This window comes from Vitis riparia, chromosome 4 (genome assembly GCF_004353265.1).
Source record: "Vitis riparia cultivar Riparia Gloire de Montpellier isolate 1030 chromosome 4, EGFV_Vit.rip_1.0, whole genome shotgun sequence".
Lineage (NCBI taxonomy): Eukaryota > Viridiplantae > Streptophyta > Magnoliopsida > Vitales > Vitaceae > Vitis > Vitis riparia.
In genome coordinates, this window is record NC_048434.1 from 2694577 (window position 1) to 2721900 (window position 27324).

Sequence of the window (27324 nt, forward strand, 5' to 3'; positions counted from 1 at the left end):
TTTATATCAAAATTTGGAAAAAAAGTCTTAATAAAAGGATTTATTTGATATTTTAATATAATTTATTAAAATAATTTCTTTTTTTTTTTTAAATAAAGCCTAGTATCTCACCAAAACAATATTTTATTTTCTATTATTTTTAAAACGGTTTCCAAATCCTATAATTAAATAAAATTTTAGTTGTTTTCTAATATTTTAAATATATATTTTTTGAAAAAAAATGACAACTATTATCTAAATTTATTTAAAAAAAAAACTATTTTAATAAATTGCTTTCATTATTTCACAACATCAAAAAACAACCGAGGTGGGAATGGACTTCTAAGACTCTAAGAAAGGATTTTCTCAAAAAAGAGAGAGTTTGAATCTTTTTTTTAAGGTATTCCCTTATGTCTAAGGTGTCGTTTTATTGGTTGTTTTGGAGAATTTAAGACTCAAAATTAATAATATTTTTTAATATAATTAAATAATAATTTATCCTGTGGAGGACAGGGCCCTTAGAATTCTAATATATGTGAGTTGACTTCAGTATAAATGGATCTGAGCCTTTCCTCTTTCTTCTCCACCTACCAGCAAAAGTGAGTATCTGAATCACTGATTCTCCCTCTCTTTGGTTGCCCAGAAATTATCTCTTAGTTCAATTCTCAATTTTCATGTTATTTTCTCATCTGCCAAACGCCGTCCTAGTTTCTTTTCTTTTCTTTTCCTTTTGATTCTATTATTTTATTTTGCTAGTACGGTTCCTTTTTTCCACTGAAGATCTTCTCTCTGGGGAATCTTTCCCCCCACAAAGATTTTTTTTTCTCTCTCTCTGAATTCAGCTGAAGTGAAATTCTTGGTCAGTTTTATTCTGCTAGCACATAGATTGCTTTCTGGGTTATTTTTATTTATTTATTTTTATTTTTAAAAAAATTGGAAGTGAATTTTAATCTGTAGTAACATATATTTTTTTCAATATTTAGTCCTGAATTTTATCTGTTCTGATATTTCTTGACTCCGTGCTTCAAGTTTTTCGTTATCCAACTATGTAATTGTTGATGGTGGCGATGCTTCTGTGCTTGATTATTGCTAGAGAGGGAAGGAAATGGAAAAATTATTCTGCTTTGTTTGAGAGACTGTGTATGGTTTTGTAGAATTTCATGTTGATTTTTTATCATTTAATTTGTTTTAGATCGGTAATTATGCTCTATTAAGGATTTTCTTCCATGCTTCCTTAGGGTTTTTAGGTTTTTGTGTGAAGGAAAGGCTCTAATATGATCTTAAAAGCATGGGATTGTGTGCTGTAAGCCTGTAACTAGTGGTTTAGTTGTTTGAATTTGAAGATTGATTCTGATTGGAACCCTTTTGATTTCGCTGTTTCCATTTCATTGTTCTCGTTTGAATCCTCTTTGACGGTCTCCTAAATTTTATGCTTTTTTGTTGCAAGGTGTTTGTGAATTTGTTTCTTCAGGTGTGATGGCGGCTACTATCAAGCAGATGTCCATCATTGTGGCAACGCTTGGAACATTGTCCTTCATGTTTGGAGTAATTGCTGAAAATAAGAAGGTACTCCTAAGTAAAGAACCTTTGATATCATGTTATTTGATTAAAAGGGTTTCGGGATTTCACTTAACTTCTTAACAATTGTTTATGATCATCAATTTTTATGTCATTTCAAGGACCTGTTTAAGCTAAAATCAGCTAGTGGAGGACATATGATAGACAGATTTCCAAAATTCTTTAGTAGAACATGCTATTTAGATTGGGAGATCCCTTGATTGTTGGATTTGAATGTCTTGGTCTCTGTTGGCGCTTCCCAAATTCTAGTACATATGTATTTGAACTTTCTTCTGTTATGGTTTTCTGTTGGCATGTCTGCACAGGCATCGAGCTACAAACAATGAATTTAGTGGTTTCATTTTTCTTTTTGGCCGAAATGTAGATAATTCCATTTTGTCTGAACACCATCTTTAGCTTTTGGTGATACCCTGAGTGTAAGCTCTGAAGGATGGCTGCAAGTGCACTAATTGTTGAATGCAAATGGCAAAACCCTTTGTTTTTCTACTTTTGTCCATGAAAGCGTTTTTTCATTCTAATAGCTATGGACTTGATTACTAATTTACAATTGCTTTCCATTTTGGGTTTCCACAGCCAGATTCTGGAACTGCAATTCAAGGGAAAGGTGTTGTAATTTGCAAATATTCATCGGATCCTACTGTTGTCTTGGGGTATCTGTCAGTTGCGTTTCTAGTTGCATCTACTGTGGCTGGGTATTTGTCTCTATTTTACCCTTACAAAGGAAGATCTATTCCACAAGCTGCTTTGTTTCGAAGCACCAGCTTCCTTGTATTCTTCAATATCGCTTTGTAAGTATACTTTCCTCAGTTTTCTGTGTTGCATTTTGATCACTGAAGAGTTTAGAAGGACCATATAACAAGAAAGCTTGTAAGAAAATCTAATAAAATTCCCTGTTTACTTCTTCTGAGTAAGAAAAGACTTCAAAATGAAAAAGAGCCCAGGAAATTACTGTTTAATATCTAGAATTAGGGATATACATTTTTGACCTTTAGAGCTCACAAGGGGTAAAGTTATTTTCAACCATCAACAGGGAAATGGTAATGGTAGCTTTTCAGGAGAAGGAAGATTAGAAAGGCTTTAGGAGATCTTGCTGTCATCAATTGCAGTCTTTTATTAATACCCATGAGCCGAATTATCCACCAACTAAGGAAGCAACAAAAAAGATTGTATTGGTTAATTCTACACAAACCCTTCACTGACTATTTGCATAACAGAGTCATGATGCTGTAGCGAAGCTTCATGAAGTGAAATTGGTGTTGGGAAAAACCCTAATCCAAGAAGATAAAGATTTTATTGATGTAGAATACTAGTGAACATTAGAAGAACAAAACTTACTGCAAGTTCACCTGATTTTAGTTATTGACTTTGAAAGTAGCAGAGAGCCCTAGTAAAAGGCTTAGTGATGTGAGCTAGACACCTAAGAATTGTCTTCAAGCTTCACATAACTCACACCAATACACATTGGGGTGGTACACACAATGTTGGATAAAATCTAAAAAAAGATGATTAAATCACTTTCATTTGTAAATTTAAGCTGTGTATTCTGCCTTCTTGATGGTGATAAAACCACAGGGGTATGGCTGGATTGGCAGCAGCAATGTTGTTATGGCCAACAATCACAGAGCAACTTCACTTGATACGCAATGTTCATCACAACCTGAAGACTACATGCCCCACTGCCAAGACTGGTCTCCTTGGTGGCGGTGCCTTCATAGCCCTCGATGCTTCCCTCTTCTGGTTGGTTTCCCTAATGTTAGCTGACAATGTGCGAGAGGACTACTTTGAAACAGTGGAAAAGGACCCTAAGGGTGAACAAAGCGAGGTTCTCACAAATGAATATAGTTCAAATGTACCTGTAAAGGGCATTGCTTAAAATGTCCCCTATCCTGATGGCCATAACAACTTATGTCTTCTTTCTGTTTGGGTTGGAAACGTTTCCTTCACATATTATTAGTATACTCCCCACTTATTAGCAATGAAGCAACTTATGTAATGGACCTCAAATGTTTCGAAATTTCTTTGTTTTGTTCACACTCCTCACCATTCCTACCAGGGCATGGGGGTTGACATCCTACAAGTTGTTCTCATAGGTTCTCTGAAGTCACCCCCATGCGATCCCTTTCTTATCAATGACTCACCCAGTTACTTTGGATTATTTGTCGATAGTGGACGCTTCACTTTGTCTGCGGTCCATGACTCCATTGCTTTCTATTACTGGCTGTCTAACTTGCGGCATCCGCTTGTACAGGTTGTAAAATTGGCGGGTGGGCTATGACTTTACGAATATCAGTTTCCCATGAGACGGTGGGATTCATACGGCTCATTGGAAAGTGATTTTGGAAAGGGTTAAAAAGGTCCTATAATATTTTAAAATTCGTAGAATTTCTTTAAGGATTTTTGAATGATAACTTGATGGATAATTTTTTTTATATGATATATTATCAAAAGTACATTTTTTGGTTTATATTTAAATATAAAGGATTCTTTAAAAAAAAATGCCCACTGCCCAATTGTCATGTACCACATCATCTCCTCTCATTTCAGCTCTTACACTGAAGCAGAGTTGCAGCAGCAGGTAAGTGTGGTTCAAAGTTTGAGAGCTCTACTAAACGAAGAAAGAACATGCAAGTAAAACAATTAACAACCAGAAAACAACTTTCTTTCTCAAAAATGGTGAACTTCATATGCTCATCTGAGTATATTGAAATTAAAAAAAGCACCTGCTAGCAACATCCCTACTAAAAATTTGGATCAGAGTGCACTAGCAGTACCAAGATGTCCAATTCTGTAACTACATTGAGCATTTTCATTCTTTTGAACATCGAAGGACTGGATAAGGCTAACTGAGAAGGACTGTTGCTCCTTGCTCAGCGAAGAAAACCAGTTCCTTATATCATGAACAAGAGCAGACTTACTAGTGACGTCTGGGAGATCCACCACATCAGTCTGAACAAATTCTTTCAACTCAACCGCGAGAAGCCCAAGCAAAGCAGTGATGGTGGAAATGTGAAGAGGAAGGCAGGTTTTCCTTGTTATTATCTTGCAGAGATAAGAGTATAATCCACATCTGACAGTCTCAACCCCAGTGTCTTCGTACCCACCAGCATCAACTCCAATCCTGAATATTAGAACAAAGATTATTTGAATTAAAGCAAATATTAGAACATGGTGGAATAACAAGAACATGATAAAATGGTATTCACTCAAATAGTTGTTGCCACTGGGGCGTTGGCACATAGATGATAAAATGGAGTAGATTGGGTGAGTCATGGAAGTTCTAATTTTTATTTATTTTTTTTACTCCTGTTCAAAAGTTCTAATAATGTGCATATATATTGGAACTAGGGTGGTTCAAATTGTTCTTGTATATGTGCCAAATTGCTAGGGTATGCATGGCTCACCCACAAAGTCTGACCTACTATATCTGGTCCAAAGATCTAGACATCGAAACTCTCCTGCTAAGCACCCACTTGGCTTTAAATCTTCAACAAACACCAAGCAGATACCAAGGCCCCTACCCTTATTTAGAAGGTTGACAGTGATCCCCATTACAAAGACAATAATCAAGAACTAGCACCAGTGATTATTCATGCCAAATCAAAATCATACTTTACCTTCCCAGTTGGCCAAGAAGAATGACAATTGCTGCAGAAGTGTCATCCATATCACACAAATTCAACATTTTCAACAGGTGAGGGACAACTTTGTCGCATGTCCACTCCCAGCTCTGCATGTAAATAAGAAAATGGTTATAAAGTCAGATACTAATCTTTTGCCATATTATAAAACCATTTACCATGACAGAAAACTGGGGGGAAACCATGTATGAGAAAGATATAACACACAGAGTGACAAAAATTATAATTGACATACATATTCATTTGGGTCAAATCCATGAAACATCCTTCTTACACTGATAAAAGATAAAGCAAGCTCAGAGAATTTTTCCTCATGCATTATTATTTTTAAAAGAAAGATTCAAATGGTTTCCATTGGTTATTCACGGGAAAACCTATACTACCTTACTCTGTATCTTTCATCTTGTGGTCAAATTTTACTTACTTTAACACTCCATATTATAGCACTCAATTTGAAATCTACATTTTTTGAAATAGAAACTGAAGGATTTGCAACACAAATTATATCCCCAATATTTAACTTCTGCTTTCTCATGAATCTCAAATCTGTTTGAAAACAGAGCAAAATTTCAAAAATTTCAGAACATCATTGAAACACTGGAATTTGCCTTCAGGAAATAGGTTGAATTTGAAAAGGAAAAAAAAAAAAAAACAATAAGACATGAAACTAATATGAAATTCAAAGTTTTGAAAATCTTATCAGAATATAATAAATACCATGATTCCATGGTTGCCTAGTCAAGCAAAGTGCACCGTGGGAAGGCTATGGGTAGCTGCACCCCAGCAACATAAGCACACCAAAACAAGGAAAAATGAAACAAATACTAAGGTATCCAGTAAAGGGAAAAAGTTTATACCATACTGCTGGCGACAAGCTCCACCAATGACAGGATATCAATGAAGTGGCACAACGTTCTGTTAAAATCAGATCCTGACTGAATTGCAGGCATCACAAAGTCGTTAAAACAGCAAGGCATGTCACATTTCATTGAGTGAACACAGAAAGCCTCTTGAAGATCAGATTTTTTTTCAGCTTTATCCTTGCTGGACAGGGATCCAGAATTCAATGACTTGTCTGATTTGATTAGCTCTTGATCCACAGCATCTGAAATGGCATAATCCTGAAGCTTCTCCAAGAGCAGCGATATGACAATATCCACAGAAGCTGCATTCTGAGAAAATGGGCATTTGATGCATGGAGGAAACTCATTTTGAACCTTACTCCAAGATGAAAGACAGGATGTAGTTTCGATTGACAAATTCCGTCCCTCACTAATCGTAACTAAAGATTTCATAACGGTCATTATCAAACAGTAATTGCTCAAGGTAAAATATTTTTTTCCACAGACATGAGCAAAAACATGAAGAATTGTCAGCAGCAATGAAGAATCAGATCTGTGCATCCGGAAAATATCATATGAAGCCTCACAGATAAAACCGATGTGGTCAATAGCCGTGCAAATTGATGCTAATATGATACTCCCTGCCACCAACTGGTGAGTTGAAGCTGTTTCAAAGGACATAATTCTATCTACCCCATCCACAAGAATGCTGAATCTTGAATCGCATACTACGAATGATTCAGGAGATGCACTATTATACACCAGAACTTTTTTACCCATAAGGAACTCCTCGATAAGACTAAGTAGCTCATCCAAATGACATAACTTTGCAAACAAGCTTCTCATCTCTACATTGGACATCACTGCACCATAAGAATGTTAACTTGTCAATGTAAGAAAACTGAAGACAACACATTCAAACCACAACATTATGGGGAAACAAACATGAGAATATATCATAATATGACATGTAAATATGCAATCATGCACCAAATGGACAGACCTGTGTTTATCTGTGCAGAAAAAGAGTCTAAGCAGCAGATAGACTCTCCAGTTAAAATGTTCTGGCATATCTTTAACGCAGCTCCAGAAAGGTTGTGCAATAGTAGCGAAAAGAGCACACAAGCTTTCTCCCTGAAATAAATTTATCCAGAAAAAAAGAAGAAAAAAAAAAAATCATCTCCAATTTTCATAATATTATATAGCATAAAGCATGTATTTAAGCTAATTTGTCAATCATGGGGATAATGCAGACTATCAATATCAAAAAACAAACACAAGTAAATGACAAATATAAAGTTTCTAGTAGCATTGACATCACAGCGCATATCTTGTGCCAACTTCGACAGCAATGAGTCACTTACTTGGGCAGAAGATCTACTTCCATTAAAAGAGCATGGATAATTTCTTCCACCATCCAAACTGATCGAGAAACCAAATGGCAGCGAGCTATACAGGTCCTGATGGCACATAATATCCTAGAAATGCAGCTATTCTCCTTGGTATCCGAAAACACAATACAGAATTCAGGAATATTATCACGAGGAGCTCCAACTTCATCTTCACTAAGAAATTTTGCTCCCTCATTTATAAAAACAGATATATTTGGCATCCCCTCCTCAGCACTGGATCCAAAAATCTGATTAGAACAAGTTTTTCCCTCACAATATATAGGACTATGAATAGCATTCTCATTATTTTCTGGCTTTTCAAAAGAATCAGCTAGACAATCACACTTAAGCAACAATGGATTTTGGGAAGTATCTGAAAGATTGAACTTGAACTGATTGGAATTAATCTCCAAATTGATGACATCAAAGCTAGGAGATGGCACTGAATTGTGTTTTTCATTTGACAACATCTCATTAAAACTTTCCTCCAAACAATTAGAGTTATCTACTTCATATGCTTGGTTAGCATGGATCTCAATCTCAGGAAGAGTAGGCGATAGAGGAGTTTCAATTGCTATTCGATAAAAAGCCTCATCAACAGCACTATCCAAGTCCAGCAATTTCATATAATCCCCATTAACTTGTTCCTCAAAGCTCAGCAAAGCATCTTGATTGCTCCTATCAGAAGTACATAGTCCATCCTTGCATCCCCGAGCAACCCCAGTATGATTACCTGCAAGTGCAGATGCTAGAGTGCTGGGATTTGCCTCATCACTGCCTTCAGTTCCAAGTTTCTCTGCCTTTTTTTGCTTGTCAGGATGACACAAGTGCTTTACAACCACTTCCTTTTTATGAGAAACCCTTGGTTTCTTACTTGACCAGCCATTCTTTGCATTAGGATCACCTTGCAGGTCAGAAACCAAACATCTTCCATCTTCCAATGGTTTGTTTATGTTTCTCTTTGACTCATCATCCAAAATAGAGAGCTGTTCTTCTACCTGCAGATGCAACCTTTTATCCTCAGAATGCAAATTTTCAATGGATTCAACTGCAGCATGAACCCTCTTCCTCTTCCTACTACGCCCAATATCTCTTCCAACAACATCAAAAGCAAAAGGACCCTTGACACAATTTTCAGCCACCACTGCAAACTCTCCATTGTACCTCATTTTGGTAGCTCCATGAGAAAATCTGGAACTGGTTGGTCGTAGATTTGAGTTCTCTTCAGCTAATTTTGTTGATGTGGTGACAGAAAAAGCACCCCTTTCCTGTGAGCCCACCAACTGTCTATCAGAAAAAGATGCCATACTGGAATTTATGGCAGAACTCTGTAACATTTTTTGGTCAGAGCCTCCAAGCAGAGACTCTGATTGAGAATCAATACCTGAGATGGACCCAACAGAGTTCCCTCCAGATATAGGAAGCAGTGGTACATTATGTTCTTGGGTTGGCCTGAAAAGATCAGAAGAATTTATAGCTGTGCAGCAATGATTTACAATTCTGTTTTCCCTCGGGAGGCATGCCTGAAATGGTTCTACACCAGAAGGTCTTCTCTTCAAGTTCAATTGTTGCACGTTTGAGAAGTCTTCATCCTGCAGAGTAATTAAATAATTCAGTAAACAAACCATGTGCAGAAGCTTGTGCTTGCTTTGATCCCCAGGAAAGAAAAATACATTATATTTATAGCCAAATATACAGAGATGTGCAAAATAAAGGTATCTGCAACCACCCAATAAATTCTCTGCATGTCAACATGGAAATGCATGGTCAATGGCAGAGACAATGTCATTAAGAATTGAAAAAACAACCTTACTTTAAGAGCCAGAAGGCAGCATTTAGTCTAAAATGCTTCAAAAACAAAAACCAGAGGAAGGGAGAGGCAAGGAAAGCAAAAGAAATTCCATTTTATGTTAGTTGACCATTTCATGACAGTTTTGATGAATAAACCATAGAAATGTTTTTCTGCAAATAATCACAAAACTCACAATGCAGTATGAAGTATTATTAAGAGCAAACTTATGCTCTACCCAACAGGTTAGTATACTAAACAGTTATCAGGTGTACACCTATATTCAAGAATACTTCAGCAACCTTGCTTCTCGGTTAGCAAAGTACACTAACAAATGTCAGAATCTGTATGCTATTTTTTCAAAAATCAATGTCATCATAATGGCATCAAACCAGACATGTTTGCAACTCATTTTCTTAAACACTGTGGATAAGTACTTTGTACGAGGAAACCAACCTTTGCTATGCCGTTTGTACCTTCAACTTTACGTGAGAGACAGATATCCAGCATATCCAAGCGATGTGAAAATTGAGCAAAGTCCTGCTTCAAGTGACTTAATTCTTGCTGCATTATATTATTACGATCTTTTTCTAACTTAGCCATTTGTTTGGCATGCTTCACTTGCATCTTTTCAAACTTCAATTTTTTCTTGAGAAGCTTCATATTTCCAATTGTGACATCCATTTCAGGTGGAACAGCAGGAGCCTCAGCCAAATTTCCAGAAGGCACAAGCCCATTTAGCTCCTTCCGTAATTCCTCAATCCCGCGTCTATGTTTTTCTAACTGCCGAGATAACTGATCGGCACGACATTTTTCTTGCATGGCTTTCTTTCTATTTGCTTTTGCAAGCTTTGCTTTTGCCATCTCCAAATCTGCATGTTTCTTCTCTCTGGTCACCTTCTGTTTTTCTACATCAACTTTCTTGTTTACCTCTTCAGACTTCAGAAACTTCATGACCAACTTTCCATCATCAGCTTCTCTTTTCATCTTTTCTGACCGTTGCCTAGCTTTCATTTTTGAAGTTTCGGTATTCACACTTTTATCAGGTGGAACAGCAAGAGCCTCAACTTGTTTCCTAGAGGACACGAGTTCATCTATCTCTTTCTGAAATTTCTCAATCTTTTGTCTATCCTCTTCCAACTGTTTAGACAGATGATCAGCATGGGATTTTTCTACCATGGCCTTCTTCTCATTTGCTTCTGCAAGCTTCCTTTGCTCTTCCGCTTTGGAAATCTCCAAATCTGCACGTCTTTTCTCCTTTGCTGCCTTCTGCTTTTCCCTTTCACACCTTTTATTTGCATCTTCTGCCTTGGACCTTGCTTCATCAGCTTCCTTCTTTAATATCTCCAACTGAAGCCTGTATTCCTCTGCCTTTTTCCCTTCAAGATTAGCAATCTTCTTTTCTTTATCAGCCTTACCCTTCTCAGCTTTCACAATTTTCCATGCCTCAGCAGCTTTACTCTTCTCAGCTTCAGCTTTCTTCCTCTCAGAATCTGCCCTCATTCTCTCTTCTTCAAGGAGCTTGTTCAGTCTATTTATTTCTGCTCCCCTTTCAGCCCCATCTCCATCTTGAGTTCCCGAGCCCCCTTTTAGCTGCAAGGATGAGATCTCATGCTTCAATGAAGAGATTTCATTCTCCAAAGAAACTCTAAGTAATGATTCTTTCAGTTTCTCCTGTCTCTCAAATTCCACCTGTGTGTGCTCTTCTTCAAATGCTGCAAAATAAAAAAAAAATAAAAAATGCAATTCAACAAATTGAAATATATTCACCAATTAAGACCCAATAAATCAGGTAGTTTCTCTCATCATCCAATGTGTACTCAGCATTGCCAATTACATATACCCTGTCAATGTCATATTTAGAAGAATAGCATAGCAAAGGAATGCAGTAATTCCAATGCCCATAGACCATGTTTGGAATGATGACATAGAGAATGGGAAATCAATTCCATCTCCTACTGATTCATGACCTGGATTGGTTTTTTATAATGGGAATAGCAATCAACGATTCCCTGTTACGAAAATCAAATCCTACTCTCACTAGGATTTTGATTTCTCTCTTCTACTAGGTATTATGATTCCCCTCCATTCCCATCCCATTTCCATTTTTATCCCCACGCGCCAAACACACCCATAAGGAATTCAATTTCATCGGATTGATGTTGGCTGGAATCCACGTTCAGATATAATAAATTGAAGAAAAGTGGAAAAAAAAAAAGGAAAAACGGAAAACAACGGAGATAAGCAAGATCGGAAAACCTTTCTTAAGACGGAGATTATCGGATTCAATCTTTTGAATTTGTTGCTCCAACAGCTTCACGGCTTGCCGGAGAGCATTCCGTTTCTCTTCCAACTTCGAGTATCTCTCCTTCAACTAATGCAACACGAGACAACACGTTAATCAGAGACAATAAAACCAGTGATGGAAAAGATTTCATCTCCCCCCAAAAAAAAAAGTAATAATAATACAAATAAAATACCAGTGCGCAGCAAGGATTCTCATCAGAAGCCATTGCAAGGTTTCACTAAAACTTCAATCTGAAACTTCCGAAACGAAAGTAAAAGAAGGATGGATCGGACTTGCAGCGTTAGGGTTTAAGATTTTGCCTCTTCTCTCTTCGATTGAGGGGTTCGGCCCTTCCACTGACGCCACACCCCTCACCGCCTCTTTCTCTCCCTCCTACTATTGCCACTGCCTCAGCTCTATGCAGACCCATGTTTGTTTCCAGCGAAGTATTTTTCCCATTCAATTTCCGCTTCCATTTTTTTTTCCTTTTCCTTCTAATATTTCATTTTTGCCCTTTTGATTTTTCATCTAAGCGGGCTCCCAACCCAAACCGAATCCAAACCCATTTTCTACGGTTTCCACGACTTGATTTGCATTTTTCCTTGGGCTTGGGCCCAAAAAACCTCAAATACATATATTGATGATTTATAAAGTTATGGAACACTAGTTAAATGAATGCTAAAAATAGTTTTTTACTTATTAAATATAAGTTATTTGATAAAATATCTAAGAAAATGAATGTTAAGGTTATATAATTCTTATTAATTTATTAAAATTTAGATGAAGTTTGGTTCAACCTCAAATTTAATTGTGATTAGATAAATGAGTTTCGTATGTAAATTGAATTTTGGTTAGTTATGAACTTTATTGGACCTTTTAGACTATCACATTTGGTATTATTAGGGTTCCAACTTTGACCGATTCACCACGTTGATGACTAATGTTAACATAGGCCAAATTAAAAATAATTAATCAAAGTTTAAATTGACTCAAATTTTTTAAACTCGGGTTGAATTCAGGTTAGTTGAGTTAAACCATGGTTAATTGGATTAAATTCAGGTTTATTGAATTATATGATTCAAAATCCATTTTTTTAATATTTTTAACAAAAAAACTAGATAATAAATAAGAGAAAACTTAAAAATAACAATAATGTATTTAAAAAAAAATAAAATTGAAAAGTACATGATATGATAATAATTTGATTTTTTAAAATAAAAAATATTATTATATAAGATAATAAACATTATAAAAATATTAAATTCGAGTCATATTAAAAAAAATTTATTATAACGGATAATAAATATTATAAAAATATTAAATTTGATAAAAAAATATTATTATATTGAATAATAAACATTATAAATATTATAAAAATATTAAATTTGAATCATATTCGAATTGTTTGAAGCTTGATTTGAGTGAAACACAAATTGAATTTAGATTGAAAAAAGTTAACCAAAACTCAAATGCAATTATTGAAAATATTTGCTCAAATTTATCCGAACCTTGGTGGCACCAGCACACCCGAGTTGCACCCAAGTTACGTGGAATACGGGTACCACTCAATTTCAAACGGGTTCAGTATCAGCCACTTTTGACCCGAACCCATTGTGGGCAGTGGTCAATTGGAAGCCGTCCTAAAACCCTAACCCTAAATTTGTTGCATATATAAACCCCGCCACTCGCCCAGCTCAGTGCAAAAACCCTACCAAAACCTCTAGCCTGAGATAAGCTTCCGTTCTTTGTTAATTGTTTTTTGTTTTCTGTTTTCCGTTTTCCGCTTGATTGCTTTTGGGTCACTTGACGTAGAGGCAAAATGGTGCTTGGGGAAAGATTGGGCGACAAGAGCGATTCCAGATTTTGTGGGGTTGAGACTGAGTTCCAGGAGGACATGCCTCAACTTTTGTCGTTCAATCTATCATCATCTGCGGCCTTTGATTTCGTTGTTGCTCCTGTGGTTAGTCTTACCATTTCTCTCACGCGTCAAATATTGGATTCTTGAATGCTCTGTTTGGTTAGTGGAAAATTAAAAAAGTAAAAAAAAAAAATGTAAAGAATGATGTAACAATGCCCTTCTTATGTGGGATTCAAAATATAAATCCCAGTTTCATTTCAAATTTCTTCAGTTTTCGTTCATGTCATGGGAAAAATATTTGTCCTCATGAATCAAGAGAAGAAATGTTGTCAATATCTGGAAATGCATCCATTTCCGTTTTATATTGGTATAAAATTCATAGTGAAATACAATTTTTATCTCCAAGCGAGTCTCTCTTCTACAGACATTCATAATCGGGAAGCAAGCTGCGCCGGACCAATGCATGATTGGAATAAACTTGCCAATTCAATTTCAAACTAAAGCGCTGACATTACCTTCTTGGCGTTCCCCACCTTCTTTTTTGCTTTCCTTTTTTCTGGGATTTTCATTCTGTTCTACTTGAAGAACTTTCAGCATCTGTTTTACCAATCTGTATAAAACAGTCTGATTTTCATTCCGTTTTATATTGGTATAAAAGTCCAAACTCAACGCCTGAGTAACTTGAAGGCGATCATGATCCTTAAAGATCCAAGAAAGCAAGCTGCGTCGGACCAATGCATAATCTGAACAAACTTGCCAATTCAATTTCAAACTAAAGCACCAACATTATCTTCTGTCGTTCTTTTGTTTTTTCCTTTCCTTTTTCTTGGGATTTTCATTCTGCTATACTTCAGGAATAGTTTTCAGCATCTGTCTTATCATTCTGTACAAAACAGTCTGGTTTTGGGGATGACAGTTTTTTGTAAACCTACTGTGAGAAAATATGATGGAAGTTGGGACTTTGGCGGGCTTAACTAATTGTGGTAAAATATGTTGGTGTACTTTTGTTGCTTCTAGTTGCTTACGGTGGCCAATTAGCCAGTCACACATCGGCTGAACAGCTGTCATTTTTTTGTGTGAATGGTCAGTAAGCTCACCTACAATAACACATTGTTAGCAGCCTTTTGCAGTGAACGTTGTGACCTTATGCTTCACTTATAGGCCGTTGACTACATTTTTATTATTCTATTTGTGCAATGCTTTTTATTGTTTTTTCGAAACAGTATGCTAACTATATAGCATCTGTGAGGGCAATAGTTACCTCCTGATAAGTTTTGAGGCACTTGCAGTGAGTTGTGCCCTGTGTTGGACCACTTACCTTGATTTTATTTGAAATATGATGGGACTCCAGATATGTTTGAAAACTTTCATGGGGTTAGGATCCCTCATGGTTCTCCTTAATTAAGTTTTACATGTTTGCTTATTCCATATGCACTAAGTAATAAAATGTTTTATTTGTTTCTGGTGGCCAATTAGCCAATCACATCTCAGTCTGGAGGCTGCTCTTTTGTGTGACTGGTCAGTAAGCTCACCTAAAGCAACAATGTGTTTGTGGCTGTTGATGGTCTAGTGGTATACTGGTTTCACTCAAAGGCTGCTTGCCACATTCATATAACTTGTAATTTTGCTAGGACATCCTCAATCCTTCCTCTAATGCTATTTGGGATTAAGAATGAGTCTGATCTGTTCAACATTTTAGAGTTAGTGGATCTTATAAAAAGCATTTAGAATCAATAGATACAACGTTTACTCTTTCTGTTTGAATTATGATTTTTTTAAAGCAATGTACCTATATGAGTTATGATCAATGCCTGAGTGGTGATGTTATGGAACAGTGAAGAAATAAAAAAGTGATATAATAATGTTTCCGGAGAGAGGTACTCCCTGTATTCTTTTGAAGTGCCGGGGTTGTGACCCCTCTTGTTAGACTCTCTTAGTTGTATCATTTTGTCTGCCTATCAGGGATAAAAAGGGAAACAATGATTCTGGAGAGAATTTTTGAACATATTTTCTGATCTTTTCAGAATAATCAGTGACGTGTATGATAAGTATACTTACTTGATATGAGTCATTGGTAGCAAAAAATACTAGCGTTTGACGTAAGGGCTAGGTAGTTTCCTCTACTAGTTGGCATTCTCTAACTCAATTATGATGCAAATTCCTTGGATTTTCTGAGTTAAATGGGTATTAGTCAACTCATAAGGGCGGGATATCTGAGCTTTCTTGCAGGTAGCCAGTTGTGGCTGGCTCCTGAAGCAACGATACTTGCAGGGGACACCCTCATGTGCGTGTGCACACATAGACACAAAAGAAAAAGAAAATCCTAAAAAACTCCACTGGATACTTGCTTTACTTAACGCATGAAAAGTGTGTGAGAGTTAGGTATCACCAATTTTTAGGGGGAGGGGATTCATTGACCCCCTTTTTTTTTTTTTTTCTCATTTTCTGTTTTTCATTTTTTGTGGATGACTAATGGTTAGAGCCTTGGAGATATGACCTTTGAAAGATTGGGGACGTTGCCAAGACTCAAGGGATTGGATCACACTTTTTCATGGAAGCTTAGATCTTCAAATGAGGAAGTGATAAGCCAATCAAGAGAAGAGCCTCTTCTCTTGTTGACTTTGTTGGAGATCTCACACCTTCTTGAGTTTTTGAGAGGTATTATACATGGAGGGTGGGAAGCAAAAGGTCTTTTGTTGCAGGGAACTCTGTATTTCTCTTTTGTTTTTATTTGTACAAACTCTAATTTCTCTGAAGGGCTTCTCATCCTTCATCCTCTAACACATTTTTCTTTTGTATAAAATAATACAATGTATTTTCTAACAAAAAAATATTCATGCTACAATGTGAAAGTAGAAAATTATCATTAAGGCTGAAGTCAGTGCCTATTTTGTAAGGGTTAGATATGCCAAATCAAAGCTTTCAGGATTTGTGCTTGGTTTAATTATTTTCCTTGCTTGCTATATTTGTTTTGGTATATGGCTTATTGACTAAAGCATCTTGGACTTATGTAGTCTGAATGTTTAGTTAACACGTAACCCTACACATATGAGTACTGGGTTAAACCACAGGGGAATTTTAAATCAATAAAGTTTACCTTAATGTAAAACAACTTTACTGCTGGCAAAAAAGGGTACAGTTTTCTATTATATTTCCGCACCTCGTGGCACTTACTACCATATAACTTCATGACACAGATGGATCCGACTTATAGACCAAGCTTGATGGTTAATGATCGTAACAGGTCTGGTGTTCTGCCGGTTGCAGGGTCAGACCTAGTTTTGAGCCCTGCCCAATGGAGTAGTCATGTTGTGGGTATGAACATCCCCTTTAGACCACTTTTAACTCTCAAGTATGTTATTTTTGCTATCTGTTTGATACTAGCATCTGAACTGTTATTTTAAAAACTGTCTGTTTGGCGATTCTATCTTGGTTTCAATTGCTTTTTAGATTATAGGATAGAGCTGCAGCCCCTCAATGCATGATATATACAACTTCTTGTGCTTGATACGAACTAGAGACTTTGTCACACATGATCACAATGATTAACTTAATTCAAATTGTTTGATGAACCATCTTCAGCATAGTTTTATGGTGCTAAACAGGACCCTTGAACCACTTCCAAGTTTTTGGTGGGAGTCAAGTCCACTACTAAGGTGCACCAAATACATCATGGAACCTCCAAGCCTCAATCCTAATTGTTTGCTGTGATTGCGTTGATCCCATCACTGATATCACCAAGTTCACATTGGACTCCTCAATCCTGCTGTCAACGTGGGAAACCATTTTGTTGTTATGCCATGAAAAAGACACCTTCAAGGGATGTTCTGGAGGAGTTTGTCCCATTGGGAAGGGTCTTGCAAGATTGCATAAAGAGTGACCTCCTCATTCACCTAAATAATCTCGTTTGGTTGAGATTTTTCTGCTTACATCTAAATTTAGATGGTAATCCTTACGTCTTTGGTTGAGTCTCATTAGCAAATAATTTGTCCACCTGGAACCTCCTTGGCATCCATCACAGGTCAACATAGCTTAAGAGTACCTAAGATGCTTGGGCACTGAGATTGGACTCTAAATTTGGTTTTCACTAGGTCTTGGTGGTTGTTTCCTAGATTGACTGATATGTGACGGAAATTTCTTTTACAGTTGAATGCCATCATTGATGTCAAAGGTTAACAGGCTAGTATTTTATGAGTCATACTCTGACAGGCTAGTAAAGGTGGTTAGCTGGCTAAGTTCAACTGACTTGTATGTTAGTAGGATATCATTGTATTTTTCTGCATGCTTTCTGGCTTGGTATCAACCAACGTCTTGAATTCAGATATTTATGACTTCAACATGAGATTTCATACTGGATATGGATGGGAATATCTGGGCATATCTTTCAAATAACTTTGTTGTATAAATGTTGATCTTCTTGGTAGTGCTGTCCCTGGAACTCCTGAACTAGTGGATTTGTATCTCATGCAGGAAAACTTAGCTCTTGGATTGACTTGGATTCAGAAGATAAGATACTCCGGCTGGATTCTGAAATCACTCTGAAGCAAGAAATAGCGTGGGCTTCTCATCTCTCCCTACAGGTTTGCATTTATTGATTTTTCAGTCAATATTCTGCTGTAAAACTTGGATTGTTTGCATGGGCCATTCTGGAAAGCATGCCTTTTCTTCATTTATGGCAAATTGAATCTTCTGGGAAAATACTATAGGTTTTGAGTATTAAAACTAGGTGCTTAATATATTCCTGCCATGAAGACTTTGGGTGCACCAAGATTATCAAAATTTGATTCATTGCAAACTAAAGACTGCAAATTGACTTTTGAAACACGGGCTAGTATAATTACAGGTGGTGTCCAGTTACTGTACATTCCTCCCTTTGCCATTATTCTTTTCTTTTCCTGTGAAAACATATAGGTTTCAAGGATCAGTTATTTTATCGAAGTATTATTCCCATAGATCTTACCTACCAGGGTAGCTCAGTTGGTCAGGGCGAACACTGGGAAGTGTGGTCACAGTAAATGATACATGATCTTGGGTTTGAATTCTGCCACTAATGATACCCTGAATTTACCCGGTGCTAGTTGTTGCGAGGTGGTCAACACCCCGAGGTTTGGGTCCCCATGGAGAGTCTTAAGGGCTTGGCCATGGAAGGTACCTTGGTTATCACAAAAGAAAAAAATAAAAATAAAAATCCCATAGATCTTATAATATTGGGATAATTTCTGCACATACCCATGGCCAGATAAAAGTTCTTCTGTACATATTATTTGTATATGATTATGAGGTTATTTTACTGCTGCATATGATAATGACATATATTGGTTTGTGGTGCTTGAAAATAATTTCTTTCTCTGTTGCATATTATGCTTGTCGATTTAACTATTTACATTTATACTGCAGGCATGCCTTCTTCCTACTCCAAGAGGAGCATCCTGTGCTAATTATGCTAGGTGTGTGAATCAGATTTTACAGGGCTTAAACAATATGCAGGTGCCTTCTTAACCCAAACATTTGCTCTGGCCTCTCATTTCCTTATATAATTGTTATGACCTCAATTTTTACCTCCTTTCTGTTGTCTCTGTACTGATTATTTACTTTCATGTTAAAGTTGTGGCTTAGGATTCCCTTGGAGAAGACCGATGATGATGCTATGGATGGGACACATGATGATTTGGTGAGTGATTCCCCTTAATCATGATTGGTTCTTACGGTTAAAATGGTTATAAATGTCACACCATTGCAGATCGAAGTTAACTTTTATGAAAGGAAAAAAATTGTTTTATGATGAAATTCTCCTTGCCCTGCCTCCCTCTCCCTGCACCTGCCTGATTTCTCCTTTTTCCTGTTATTATTTTGTTACTCAAAATGTATGTTCTTGTTGGCAGATCTATTCTTTTGTACCTGTTACCATCATCTTTTGACCGATTTATTTTCCTCTTTGCTTAAAAATTCTGACTTCCGAAAAATGGCACAAACTGCCTTGCAGAAAGATTGACTTTTGTGATTTACAGACTTCAAGCACATAATGAATTTTCTAGTCTAAGTTGAATTGATGGATCATTTGAAGAGCTTTTTCGTGCCATACCATCTGGCCACAATGAATCAGCCTTTATTGAGATGTAACTGTTTAATATGACTACTTATCTTTGTGGACCTTTCTATTTTTTTCCATACAGAATGGAGGGCAAACGGATTCTTGGGAACTATGGAACTCATTTCGCCTTCTTTGTGAACATCACAGTCAACTGTTCATCGCCTTAGATGTTTTGTGAGTTAAAATGAACTTATAATCCATTCCTTTTGGAAGTTTCATTAATGCTGAAGTGAGGCAATTTTTTTACTAGTCATTGCACGAGAACTACCAGTTATTCTATTTAATTCTAATTATAAATGCTTTTTCACCAGGAGTTCACTACCTTCTGCAAACTCACTTGGACGATGGTTTGGAGAGCCTGTTAGAGCAGCCATAATTCATACCAATGTAATTATTAATCATATTTTATGGTGTCAGTGTTGTACATTTGAAGGCTAAATGTATCATTTTCTACTTCTGTGATAGACAATATTTGTGACTGTGTTGCTCTTCTTTTCTCAGTCTTTTCTAACAAATGCACGTGGACATCCGTGTCTATCAAAGCGGCACCAGAAGCTGCTGACTGCATTTTTTAACCATTCAATTCAGGTAGGTAATGTTTTGTTCTTTTGGTCTATAATACGGAGTATGGATGAAGCTCCTAACTTGTATTTTTTTTTCCTTAAAATTCTTTTGATTCTTAGATCCTATTAGATTTTCCTGCTGTGAGATTTGTTTGTTTGTCAAAAGTGATCTGTGAATAATTCATATTTCTCAAACCGTTTTAATGCTATTAATTGAATCAAAATTCTATATGGCATCATATTTTTATACTGGATTAATGGCATAAATCGGCACCTTGTATCTCCATGGTTCTTGATACAAAAAGGCATTGATTCATTTTCATTTGGGCTCTGAAATTTAATAGAATCATGAAGCTGATAGCAACACCTATTAATTGGAATGTGGTGAAGGCTCCTTAGTTGTTGACTCCAATTCATTCTCAGTGTTCCTGCTTTGGTTCCATTTCATTAATTCATTGTGGTAGCCTGAATTTAGAAATATTTTTCTCCAATCAATTAATGTTATAAATCTCATAGTGGGAGCACTGTTAAGAAGATGATGGTTTTATATATATATTTTTCCTTCCTATTTATTCTGTAACTTACCAATCATGTTCTTGTCAATATCTTTTCAGATGGTGCTTTCTGGAAAACCAGTACATAGTCTCCCCAAGGGAAGTTTGGAACTAGGTTCTAATGATGCTGATGGTGAGTTCCTAGGCAAAGTAGTGTTTAGCATATGGTTGTTTTAAGCAATGAAGAAGCCACCCCATTAGCTTCCTTTTTTCTGTTTCTGTTATAGATGTGCATGGCTGTCTGATTGTACTTCCCTTTTCCCTATGTTCTCACACATATCACTTATCATATTTTCATTTCAATGCTGTTATCTTTTATTATTGTGTATGCATAAAATTAATAGTTTTAAGGTGTTCTTGTCATTTAGGTATTCAGAGACATCCCTTGAGATCATATTTGGACTATGTTGGTTATCTCTATCAGAGGATGGATCCCCTTCCTGAACAAGAACGATTTGAGGTAGCTTTTTCCTTTCTCTCTCTTGCTCTTTGCACACACATGAGAACTGTCTATTAAGTTTTGCTCAGCTACTATGTTTCTTTTGACCCATTCAGTCTCTTATGCCAGCTTGGTTATAGGGATTTCTTGCAGTCTCCATTGCAGGTAACTTTTATATGCACTGTGACACCTTTTTATATTATCTTATAACTATTCAACAAAATTTTCCCAATTTTTACATGGTAAATCCCCTTCCACCCCACCCCCCTTCCCCTTCCCCCTCCTCTTCTTTCTCTCTCTTTATTTTAATAGCAAGTTGGGCTTTTGTACTTTTTAATGCAGCCTCTCATGGATAATCTAGAGGCACAAACATATGAGACATTTGAGAAAGATACAATGAAATACATTCAGGTATTAGCTTAAATGCATATATTTTGTCAATTTTTGATCACTTATAAATGTGTTGTGGCTTTGAGTGGGTAAGTTCATACGACTATTTTGCTACAAAGACCATCGGTGGTGATGTTAATGATTTGGTTTTGAATTTTTTCACTTATTTTTCTAGTACCAACGAGCAGTCTGTAAAGCTTTGTTAGATAGGGTCCCTGATGAAAAAGCATCCATTGTAACCACAGTAAGTGAACATTCACAAAGTTTTTCTCTTCTTTTCTTTTCTCTTTTCCAGTATCATTTCTTTAGTGTGTCAAATTCTATGACATTATCTGATTAATTTTTCCCATGCCAAGGTACTGATGGTGGTGGGAGCAGGTCGTGGACCTCTGGTTAGAGTGTCATTGCAGGTTCACTTCTTTACCTTCTGCTTGCTAGTGTGAATTGTGCTTTTTCATTTGAGACTCTACTTTGGATGTGCTTTATCTGCTTTTTCCTTTTCTTTTCTTACTAGGCTGCTGAAGAAACCGGACGCAAGTTGAAAGTTTATGCTGTGGAGAAAAATCCAAATGCAGTTGTTACACTTCATGTAAGTTGTAGATCATGGTTAGTCATCTATTTTATGCTGTAGAGAAAGATCCAAATGCATATTCTCCGTTTAAGTTGTGGGTTCTAGTAAATTACAAATTATTTATGCTGGGGAGAGAAATCCAGATGCACGCTAGACCTGATGTAAGTTGGAGATTCTAGGTGCTTATATTTTTCTAATTAATATTAGAATGGAAAAGGTACTTGGTACAAATGGCTTTATCAAGTAGAGTGGTGAATTGCAAAGTTGACATGGTGTGTTAAATATGCTGAAAGATTACAAGAGAATTGGTGTACATAGAAGTGGTCAAGACCTTTTGGGTTTGAGGTCAAGGGCAGAGCAGAAGGCAAGAACATGGAGAGAAGGTGCCTCTCAAGATGGATTAAAATGGGAAAGTGTTTTTTTTCCTCTGCAGCATGCTTAATATTTGCCTCCCTTTCCTTAGAGATGCTGAATATGTTACCTATATACTTGGGTTGTGCCCATTTAATAAACTTATTTTATGAAAGGAAGGATTAAAGTGGGGAAGAGTAGTTAGATGTGGTTGGCAAAGAGTTTGTAAATTTCAGTCCAGGTGACCTTTCCATGGGGAGTGTAGGGAGGAATGTAGGAGTCAGTGTGGAGATGAAGATCCATTCTGCAGGCTGGTTCTTATTATGTTCAACCTTCTGGTCCTTTAAATTGTTTCCTTTTTGTTTTTGAATTTTTTTGAATTTTTTTTCCCTTAACATAGTTATGTTGATCATATTGGAGATAACACTGCATCTTTTGGGACAGAGCCTGGTTAAACTAGAGGGATGGGAAAACATTGTTACCATAGTTTCTTGTGATATGCGTCAATGGGATGCTCCTGAGAAAGCTGACATTTTGGTATGTGGGTTTTCTTGTGGTGAATACATTCTTTCTTACTTCTTTGTTGTTTCTTATGCTCCTCTCTAAATTGAATTTTAGGTTAGTGAGTTGCTGGGTTCTTTTGGTGACAATGAGCTGTCTCCTGAGTGTCTTGATGGAGCTCAAAGATTTTTGAAGCAAGATGGAATTTCAATACCATCATCGTATGTAACTTTGTTTTATTTATTTATTTTTTGGAAAGATAAATGTAATAGTGTATTTCTGTATTTCAGCTTAAAAAAATTTGTGTTGATGTCCACTGATACTACATCAGTGTGGAGCGATGATGGATTCATGCACATTGTTCAAGGACTTAATGCTCACCTTTTTATGAATGGTGCATTTGGTATCTATTTGACAATAGTATATGTGGTCAGACCTAGAAGAGTTGTCCACTAATCTAGAAAACATAAACAAATCTTTGGTCATGGCCCTTGGCCTTAGTTCATTTTTTGATTTTTGGCTTGTGACATTTTTATGGGATCTCATGTCGATCGGCATCAACTTCATTTTGCACAGCTCATTGGGTTTCATAAATTATTTTTTTATAGGCAATTTTAATAATGTATTATATGCTTTTCAATATTAAGATGGCTTATTTAATACAAAATATCCCAAAAAATCATCTTGATTAAATGTTAGTTGTTTGATCTTGATTAAATTCTTTGAAGGTGGATAACTTTTGAGTATGCCATAAGGAAGAGTTGTTGGGTTCAATGTTTAAAAATCATCATATCAAGCTGAGTTTTCGGTTTTCACCTTTTCTCCTCTTCTATTTCTTCTTCTTCTTCTTCTTCTCAATTTGATGCTCTCCTCTGTTTCTCTTTTCCTTTATTGTCTGAAACAAGTGGGATGTAAAATAGAATTTTGGTGGTCTCAGTAAAGTGCTCTCTCTATAAATGACTTTTGCAACTTGGTAGTAGTCTTCATACAGTTGCATTTTTATAAATAAATTATCTTTTAAGTAGATCATTCCTTGGCAAAGAGTAGCACTTATTTATTGCCTTATTTCCCAGTTATGTGTTTGAAACTCCAGGTACCAATTACATTCATAATTCCATCAATAACTTGCATTAAAAATGAGTTCAGCATATCGTGCACCAACTTTAGGTCACTTCTTGCTGGAAATTCATTCAGATATCTCGGGATTGTGGTCAACCAAGTGAACAATGATGATGACATTATTTTTGTGTTGGTCCAGTCCTCCGTTAATGCTGTTATCTGACATTCTTTGATCTGCCTACTTCAGGTACACAAGTTTCATACAACCAGTGACTACATCAAAACTATACAATGATGTATGTCCTACATCTTTTTGTTTTGGTTTGTTGAACCATTTTCTGTTCTGAGATTTGAACTGCTTGTCGTTATGTTGTAGGTTAAGTTACATAAAGATCTTGTGCACTTTGAAACTGCTTATGTTGTCAAACTGCACAATGTAGCAAGGCTTGCTCCTTGTAAACCGGTGAGTTATCCTTCTCGATGTCATGCCTATCCCAATCCTATGAAAAGTTTTAGGTCCATGTATAATCTATTTGCATTTTGGCAGTTTGAATTGTAGGTGATTGGCATATACACTTGTTAAAACATTTTCAACACTTCCCTCTAGGAATTAATGATGCATGCACTGACTCTTTTCTTTTGGTCAGCTAACTTTGTTTCAGCCTCTGGTTCTTTTCTTTGGAAAGCTATTAAGGCACTGGCACTTTTTTTCTGCTTGCTTAGGTTTTTACATTTACTCATCCAAATTACTCAACTGAGAAAAGCAATCAACGTTATAAGAAGCTACAGTTCGAGACACTTAGTGACACTGGATCAGCTATGGTGCACGGTATGTGGGTGCTAGTCTTCTTAGCACTTTATCTCTTGCTGTCTCTCTCTTCCTTTTTTGTTTGCGAGAATAAGGGAAAGGGGGTGTCGGGGTTGTTATATTTGTTGTTGGGTTGGATTGAGGTGTTTTGCTTTTTATGTCCAGGAACCATGTGTAAAAAGTTCATTTACCTGCAGAACTTGTGCTTTGGAAATTTATTTGTGTCCCTTTATGTACGTGTTGGTAAGTTGAGAATGATGTTCAACCAAAATTGTAGAGAAGGTTAAAAGTAGGACGTAGGATGGGAAGAGAGCAGTTAACTACCCAGGTGATTGTTATGCAAAGAGGTTTTTCTGGGCACTGTCTTTATCTGACAATAACATATTTTTTTATCATTTCATCCAACTAAATTAAGAATATATAATGTCTGCTTTTATCCTGCAATAGCTTAGCATTTGTTATTTCACTGATGAAATGGTGAATTGCATTATGTTTCTTGCACATATATTTGGAGTGCATAGTTTATTAGCACATGGTGGTCTCAAAGAACTGTAGTGAAGATGATGATTGAAAAAAGTTTACTCAAAGGGGGGAGAAAATGAAAGAAGTTGGAGAGCAAGTCAGTCTGTATGCTCTGTCATCGCTGCAGGTGATGGAGAGGGATGAACAACAGGGATTGAATGGTTTGTGGTTGTGTTTCATATTGCTGGAGAATTGCTAAATGGAATGGATAGAGGACACAGCAATCAGTGCTGTATGGAATGGAAAAATGATGAAGGGGAGAAATAATGTAGCAATTTTAAATAATTGGGCCTGAAAATGCAAAATGATTTTAAGATTTCTACTCAATTTTCTCCATCCATGCAATCAAATTACAGAAAATTGTAGAGTTTCCTGAATTTTGATATAGTGGGTGTCATCATACAAAATTCAATCTAAAAATAACATACACGTAACTTGTTGAACTGAAACTTCAGCCTTGCACTTGGGGATGTGGTGTATGAATACTTGGATCATTGGCTATTAATATGTGAAGAAGGTTTCTCTACAATTTCTGGAAGGGCATTGATTATTTGCTTGCTGTTTTTTATTTTTTTATTTTTATACATACCATTGCTGGAAAAACTTTCATCATAATAATCACTGTATATTTTACATCTGATTTCTAGGATTTGCTGGCTATTTTGATGCAACTCTTTACAAAGATGTACATCTTGGCATTGAACCATCTACAGCAACTCCAAACATGTTCAGCTGGTATGACATTCAATCCTCTTTGTTTTTATGCCCTAGCAACAAAGTTGAGGTCCACCATGAGTTCACACGCTCAGATATGTTTGTTTGGGTGTTTCAAGTTTTTGGAATGTATAATGGGTTATGGGTCTATTTGGATCCTACCAAGTTCCAATTGCCAGAAAAAAAAGCTTCATATTTGTTTGTTCTAGACTGGAAGTTCTGAAAATCTAATTTTCACACCTTTTTTTTTTTTTTTTTACAAGGTTTACTTATTGAATACAGGTTTATCATCCCACAGCTCTTGCTGAATATAATGGCATATTGTTTGTTGTTTCTTTTCTTAAAATCAGGTTTGCAATATTTTTTCCACTGAGAACACCGGTTTGCATACAACCAGGTTCTACTTTAGAAGTTCACTTTTGGCGTTGTTGTGGTGCTACCAAGGTAAAATATTTTGTTTTATGATAGTCTAGAAGCTATTGGTCATATTTTGCCATCCTAAGAGAAAGGGAAGAAGAAGCAACCATGGCCCAATCTTTCCTAATTATAGGCCAGAAGGAAGAATATTACCCTCCTGGGAAGTTGTCCCATAAGCCAAAAACTGTTTCTATTTGCTATCAATCTGTTGTTCCTGGTCTTATTTTACCCCTAAGACTAATAGGTCGCACCAACTCCTTACCGTTTATGAACAGTTGAGCTTGCCCTAGGGCCATCAAGAAGCATGTCAAATTCAACTCCAAGACCTGTTGTCTCTATGATGCTTGAACGTGTGTTTTCGGGTTGTGTAATTAATCTTTATCTCATTAACCTTTTTGTTGTTGGAACATGAGCAGGTTTGGTATGAATGGTGTGTAACATCTCCTACCCCTTCTCCAATTCACAACTCGAATGGTCGTTCATATTGGGTTGGACTCTAGTACTCCCAATCTGTGAATGTATTGGCAGATAGATATGAAGCAGAGCAGAAAGTAGCAATGCCATGCACCACTTGAACAAAATGCGTTTCAGAGGTTTGGACTCTGCTACAAACAGAGGAAGTAGAATGCAACTTACGGTGAAGTGAGTGGTCATTTACCCTATAAATGTTGGGGTGAGGGATCGGGTGCCAGAGCTTGTTCCTCCTGCTTTTGGGCTTCTATCTCTGTTGGTTGGGGGTGTTAGTAGACTGTGATGCAAAGACAAGCATCGTGATTGTTTTTGGTTCCTGGAATCTGTATAAGAGCCTTGCTCATAAAATTTGGAGTTCTCCCCTTTGAGATGTAAATCTCAATGTTCCTCAGCTTCTGTTGTTTCTTTTACCTACAGAACCTTGCATACGTCCCAAGTTCTTTTCGTTCATGTTGCATTCATTTTATCATATGGAACAACATATCCTCCTTTAAGGTAAGCTCTCAAGAAG

General features: G+C 36.5%; 3 protein-coding genes across 6 annotated transcripts; 2 read left to right on the top strand and 1 right to left on the bottom strand.

The window, feature by feature from the left end:
* Nucleotides 1-504: 504 nt before the first annotated feature.
* Nucleotides 505-3591, top strand: LOC117913491. Of its 2 annotated transcripts, none has more exons than XM_034828474.1 (4): nucleotides 505-578; nucleotides 1427-1545; nucleotides 2131-2345; nucleotides 3130-3591. In XM_034828474.1, exons 2-4 carry the CDS (start codon nucleotides 1456-1458, stop codon nucleotides 3428-3430), a joined length of 606 nt encoding a protein of 201 aa, XP_034684365.1. In that variant the 5' UTR covers nucleotides 505-578; nucleotides 1427-1455; the 3' UTR covers nucleotides 3431-3591. The 2 variants fall into 2 exon arrangements, with proteins under 2 accessions (XP_034684365.1, XP_034684366.1); XM_034828475.1 differs by lacking the exon at nucleotides 505-578 and adding an exon at nucleotides 628-838.
* A 595-nt stretch (nucleotides 3592-4186) lies between these two features.
* Nucleotides 4187-11963, bottom strand: LOC117912801. The gene is made up of 8 exons (XM_034827519.1): nucleotides 11698-11963; nucleotides 11477-11591; nucleotides 9674-10932; nucleotides 7402-9020; nucleotides 7041-7171; nucleotides 6053-6900; nucleotides 5172-5284; nucleotides 4187-4675 (listed from the first exon to the last, which is right to left on the bottom strand). Exons 1-8 carry the CDS (start codon nucleotides 11728-11730, stop codon nucleotides 4309-4311), a joined length of 4485 nt encoding a protein of 1494 aa, XP_034683410.1. The 5' UTR covers nucleotides 11731-11963; the 3' UTR covers nucleotides 4187-4308.
* Nucleotides 11964-13188: 1225 nt separating this feature from the next.
* Nucleotides 13189-27241, top strand: LOC117912840 (protein arginine N-methyltransferase 1.5). 3 transcript variants are annotated; one of them, XM_034827582.1, is made up of 23 exons: nucleotides 13191-13464; nucleotides 16560-16677; nucleotides 17833-17942; nucleotides 18760-18849; nucleotides 18968-19033; nucleotides 19536-19627; nucleotides 19765-19840; nucleotides 19955-20041; nucleotides 20631-20703; nucleotides 20939-21030; nucleotides 21139-21174; nucleotides 21352-21420; nucleotides 21575-21643; nucleotides 21756-21809; nucleotides 21914-21988; nucleotides 22766-22858; nucleotides 22940-23043; nucleotides 24129-24177; nucleotides 24258-24344; nucleotides 24605-24710; nucleotides 25859-25946; nucleotides 26276-26369; nucleotides 26759-27241. In XM_034827582.1, exons 1-23 carry the CDS (start codon nucleotides 13324-13326, stop codon nucleotides 26840-26842), a joined length of 1953 nt encoding a protein of 650 aa, XP_034683473.1. In that variant the 5' UTR covers nucleotides 13191-13323; the 3' UTR covers nucleotides 26843-27241. The 3 variants fall into 3 exon arrangements, with proteins under 3 accessions (XP_034683475.1, XP_034683474.1, XP_034683473.1); XM_034827583.1 differs by lacking the exons at nucleotides 25859-25946; nucleotides 26276-26369; nucleotides 26759-27241 and adding an exon at nucleotides 24855-25459 and having other exon boundaries at nucleotides 13190-13464; XM_034827584.1 differs by lacking the exons at nucleotides 24129-24177; nucleotides 24258-24344; nucleotides 24605-24710; ... (1 more) ...; nucleotides 26276-26369; nucleotides 26759-27241 and adding an exon at nucleotides 23113-23307 and having other exon boundaries at nucleotides 13189-13464.
* Nucleotides 27242-27324: the final 83 nt, after the last annotated feature.